The sequence below is a fragment of the Etheostoma spectabile genome, chromosome 21 (genome assembly GCF_008692095.1).
Source record: "Etheostoma spectabile isolate EspeVRDwgs_2016 chromosome 21, UIUC_Espe_1.0, whole genome shotgun sequence".
Taxonomy (NCBI): Eukaryota; Metazoa; Chordata; class Actinopteri; order Perciformes; family Percidae; genus Etheostoma; species Etheostoma spectabile.
The window spans coordinates 20129924-20134981 of NC_045753.1; the positions used below are offsets into that span (position 1 = coordinate 20129924).

The 5058-nt window shown below is 42.8% G+C and overlaps 1 protein-coding gene across 2 annotated transcripts in view; it reads right to left on the bottom strand.

Annotated features, from left to right (window-relative positions):
• Nucleotides 1–348: 348 nt before the first annotated feature.
• The window catches only part of tlcd3bb (TLC domain containing 3Bb), a 6620-nt gene continuing 1910 nt past the window's right edge, over nt 349–5058 (bottom strand). For both annotated transcript variants that reach the window (XM_032502532.1, XM_032502531.1), the window contains exons 2-7: nt 4549–4738; nt 3872–3955; nt 3370–3595; nt 2642–2737; nt 1395–1504; nt 349–1252 (exon numbers count right to left, since the gene is read on the bottom strand). In XM_032502532.1, coding sequence (XP_032358423.1) covers nt 985–1252; nt 1395–1504; nt 2642–2737; nt 3370–3595; nt 3872–3955; nt 4549–4673 — 909 coding nt within the window. In that variant the 5' untranslated portion in view covers nt 4674–4738 and the 3' untranslated portion in view covers nt 349–984. The remainder of the gene's footprint in view (nt 1253–1394; nt 1505–2641; nt 2738–3369; nt 3596–3871; nt 3956–4548; nt 4739–5058) is intronic.

Consider the following 5058-nt stretch of genomic DNA (forward strand, 5'->3'; position numbering starts at 1 on the left):
TCCTCGTATGCAAAAAAAAAAAAAACACACACTTTGTGATACCAGTAAATGGAATGAAGTCATATCTACACTGAAACAAGAAACCCTGTCGTAACGTTTGAGGGAAGTTTGCATACACTAAGCCGTACAACAGTGTTTTAATGCTGAAATGTCAAAAAAATGTCAGAAATTACTTTTTTTTTTTTTAAACCAACATCAACCTAATACTGACATGGAAAAAGGGACAATTTTACATTGGCTATATACACCCGTCAAAGTTTTCTGCCTGAGAAAGCCTCTTCCTTCTGTGAGGATAAAAAAAAATTAATAAAAACCTAAAGAAAACGGCAAAGAAAAAAGGGATAAGGCAGCAGAATACAGTCTTATGAGATTATCTCCTTTCTAATGATGAGTCAGTCTGCAGGTTGGTAACATTTTCTTAGAGTGACAGTGACTACATAGAGGATACAGATATTAAACACTAACAAGTCAAAATACCGCTTAGCCGACATGTTTTCTTCATTACTAAACTGAATTAGGCCTTTCATCTACAGCAAATGTACTAACATACAATATAATACATTCCTATTTTCCTGCTCTTCCTATACCATGAGGCAGAGAGGACTGAATTTGATCTACATGAGGGAAATAGCCACCTATGCTTGCTATACATCCAGGCAAATTCCTCTCAGGTCAGTGCATGTTACTCAATGTTATCTGTCACAGTGCCTGATGACATCTTTAAATACGGAGTGCACTAACACTCAACTTGTTTCCTACAAACTGACAAGCTGAAGTGCTTGGAGGTCAGCGACCAAAAGTACTGGCTGTCAAGAGTTTGACTGCTGGCCATAAACACTTCAGCACTATTTGAGGCCATCATCTGTAGCTTTCTTCATATTGCTACTTGTTTCAAGTCTCACTTTTCCCTCACAGCTTTCTTTCCTTTACATACTCACTGGTACATTCACCTCCCTTCCCTCCCCACCCACCCCAACACTCATCTCAGTGTGTGGCCAGCTCGGGCTCCGAGGAGCATGCGCTGTAGCCGTTGGCAGGCTGGGGCAGTGCGGTGCCATCCATCTGCTTCTCCTTGGCTGTGTCTGTTGTCACACGCGGTCTCCGAGAGCGGTTGGAGCCCGTGAATAGTCGCAGGGCGCCCCTGCAAATTAGGGAGAACCAATAGAGCTGTGGCGCCATGAGCAGAGCAGCACCTAGGTTACAGTGCCAGGGCACCGACAGGGGAACCATGTGGAAGGGAATGGACGCGTACCTGTCCAAAGACAAAGGATTGTAAACACGCATTCTAAGTCTTCTAACCAGAAGATAGAGCTCACGTGGTTGTGCAAGTTACCGACCCAAGCTGAGCGAGACAGCAGGACATGAGAAAAAACAGAGATGAAAGACAGACATACCTTCCATAGGCGTAGTAGAGGTAAGGGAAGAGGAGGACCCGACAGATGAAAAAAGTGATCAGCATAAGAGCCCCATTCACCTTGTGCACGAGAGTGTGTTGCTGTTTGTACTAAGAGCAGAAAAAAAAGAGGGAGGACGGGAGAGAGAGAGAAAAAGAAAAGCAAGCAGTAGTTTGGTGAAAACTGACGGTGTTAATCTCATTTGCAACCGTTTTGTTGTTAATACTAACATTGCTCCATTTATTAATAGGGAATACTATCTGCATGGACTGAACATGTGGCGGTGGAGAACACGGTATGCCATGCAGCTGGGTGAACACTGAACTCTACAGGAGACAGGAGACAGGACACAGTGTGTGTGTGTGTGTGTGTGTGTGTGTGTGTGAGTGAAGCAGTTTTTACATTCTCATTTGTTTACTATCTGCATGGACTGAACATGTGGCGGTGGAGAACACGGTATGCCATGCAGCTGGGTGAACACTGAACTCTACAGGAGACAGTAGGACAGTGTGTGTGTGTGTGTGTGTGTGTGTGTGTGTGTGTGTGTGTGTGTCAGTGAAGCAGTTTTTACATTCTCATTTGTTTAGAGCAAATTACTTAACTTTTATGTTGAACAGTCAGCCTGCTTTAGTGAGATAACACAGAGGACAAGCGTACATACATTTCTCTAAAACAGATTATTGCATCCCATCAATGAATACGCCACTGTTTTTTATTCTATAGGTGTAAGAGGGTGGCAGCTTTTAGCCAGCTGTTGTTTATCAAACAGCCACATGCACTGTTGTTAGAGACGGGAGGGGTGTTGAGTGATAGAGGGGAGCTGATATTGTATCTTCTAAATATCCAGTCTAAATACTAGGGGCTACTTTCAGAGGGCTAACAGCTGTGGGAGCCTCAGATGGCGGACAAGCAGAGAGCAATGGAGGGAAAACCTTCACCCAGACACTGAAACATTGTACACACGTCCACATCAAACCTAAAACAATTAGATGGGGTGGAGCTGCTACAACCTGCATTAAAACAAACTGTGTTACCAGTTAGTGGCTGATGTCTGACAGTGCTGTTCATGTAAGTCACAGGCAACAGAACCCGATGGACGTGAACAAGCTGCATGCTGGGAGTGACCGGAAATATATTCTTCATTGAATGAAAAGGGTGGGAAAAAGAAGTGGAGAGTGCACAGAACTTCAGTGTGACACATGCAACAACCACCCAAATCTTCTTAGAGGCTAAACCGAGACTCTTACCTGGATGAGTATTTTTCCTAAGCAGACAGATGGAGTGCTGAGCTCAGCCATAAACATTATACCCTGGAAATAATCTCCCTTTCCTTGTCGCCAAAACTAGAAAAAGAGGAAAAGAGGAGGATTATTTGTCGATGGCTTTTTAATGTTTCTACAAGCATTCTAAACTCATAGTGAACTTTGCATAGCTTGTTGCATAGATGTCTACGAGATCAAGTAGCAACTTCACTCAAAAAACCAAGAGTATGCTGTTTAAGATGGTTAATTATTCTCCATTAAGCGTATATGAGATTATATCACCCTTCTAATTCATGTGTTTACATGCACCGCTGTGGTGGCTATAGATAAATACCTACGCAATTCAGAACTGCAACAATTAGATAATCAACAAAAGCATGGACACTTATTTTGGCAAGTGATTAGCCGTTTCAGTTATAGCAAATAAATTACAGATTCAGTTGTTTCGGCTTCTCAAATGTGGATTTTTTTTTTGCTTTTTCTTGTGTGAACAGTATATTAAAACGGAATATCTAATTGATTGAGAAAAATGACAGATTAACCGATATTAAAAATAGTCTTTAGTGGCTGGCCAAATTAATAATGCAATTTTTTGGGGAAAAGGTAGTCACAAGTACTTTAGAGCAGGTAGCTGAATACAGATTCACTGCAAGACTTCTCCCTTTCCTCACTCAAATCTAAGCTCAAAAGAAAGAGTAATGTGTGACAGTTACCACAGAGACGGGGAAGCAGACGGTGACCATGACAACATGGTGCAGCACCATGAGGAACTCGCGACGCAAGTAGCTGGTCAGTGCTGTGCTCATGCGCTGGGGGGCTGCCGAGGCCTCCTCGTGCCCTTTGACCCGCAGCTTGTACCAGTAACACATGAACATTGCGTAGATGTCATACACGAAGTAGGGAACGGCAAACATGATGTAAGAGCTCGTTAACCAATGCCTGTGTAGAGAGGGAGAGAAGCATGCTTTAAAAAAAAAACAAAGAATAGATATCAATTAAACAGTATGAGCCAAGAAATCCCTCAAACAGAGCCGTTTTAATGAGAAAAAAATATAACCTGCTTATACTGCGGGGAAAGGCATTAGTATCAAGTTAAATTTATGGTATACATTTGTAGCTGCCTTTGCATGTGAAATTACAAATTCTGACAGCTAATGTGTTACATGGCTCGGTAAATAGGGTGAAATATATTCTGATGAGCATTTCTTGACTTACTGGTCCTCGAGGATGTCCTCGCAGGACGAAGCAATGATGTAGCCAGCGGAAGAAGCCATGACTGCCTGAACTGATGAAACCAACCTGGGAGCAAAGAAAGGCGCGTTAATGTATTTTTAATTAGCCAATGTAGTGTAGTGAAAGATTTTAGACTGCCTAGTAAACACTTTTATGCAAACAATTTCCAGCTGAAAGCTCTTGGTAAAAGTAGCATAAGTCCAGCAACATGTCATACTTGAGAGTCATGCAAACAAACTGAACATGAGCTTACGTCTAAAACAACTTGAATGGCAGTGCAGTAAAATGTAAATGTAAATGTAAATGTGCTGTATTTATATAGCGCTTTTCCAGTCTTAACAACTGCTCAAAGCGCTTTTACATAGTACAGGACACATTACCATTCCACCACATTCATACACTGTGGCCGGGGCTGCCGTACAAGGTGCCACCTGCTCATCAGATAAACATTCACACACATTCACACTCCGATGCGCAGCACCGGGGGCAACTCGGGGTTCAATGTCTTGCCCAAGGACACTTCGACAATGACTGCAGGGGCGGGGATCGAACCACCAACCTTCGGCAGGCAACCGCTCTACCACTGAGCCACAGCCGCCCACAAAAGCACCACTGTTGTTATTTAAGTTTAAACAAAAGTTTTTAAAAAATTGTCTCACCTGGCAGATACAATGACTGCATCTCCTTCGCTCCACCTCAGTGCCGGGATGGACTTCAAGCATTGTTTGGACAGTAGGAAAAGGCCTGGAAAGAACATAGACCCCGCAGCTAAAATGGTAAGCATGGTCCCTGGTGATCTGTCTGGGAGGCAAAAAGTTCAGCAGGCAATCTGGTCCTTGAGTCCCCTTTCTGAAACACACAAAATATCAAACGGTGAACACACAGTTCATATTGATCTTACTAGAAGAAACTCCCATGTATACTTCTGGCTGTACTTACTGAGATAAACAAAACACACTATCAAAGTCCAACATATGTGGCATTGTATTGTCCTAGCTTAATTTGCACATCTTGCTTTAAGTACAATAAATACGAAGTGGGGTAAACAGACAGGGTAACGACAGCCCAGGTGCAATGTGGAAAATGGGTTTATATTAAATGTAAAGAGGACAGTGCCTTGCATCCAAAGCTGGGACACATATACACACACACACACACACACACACACA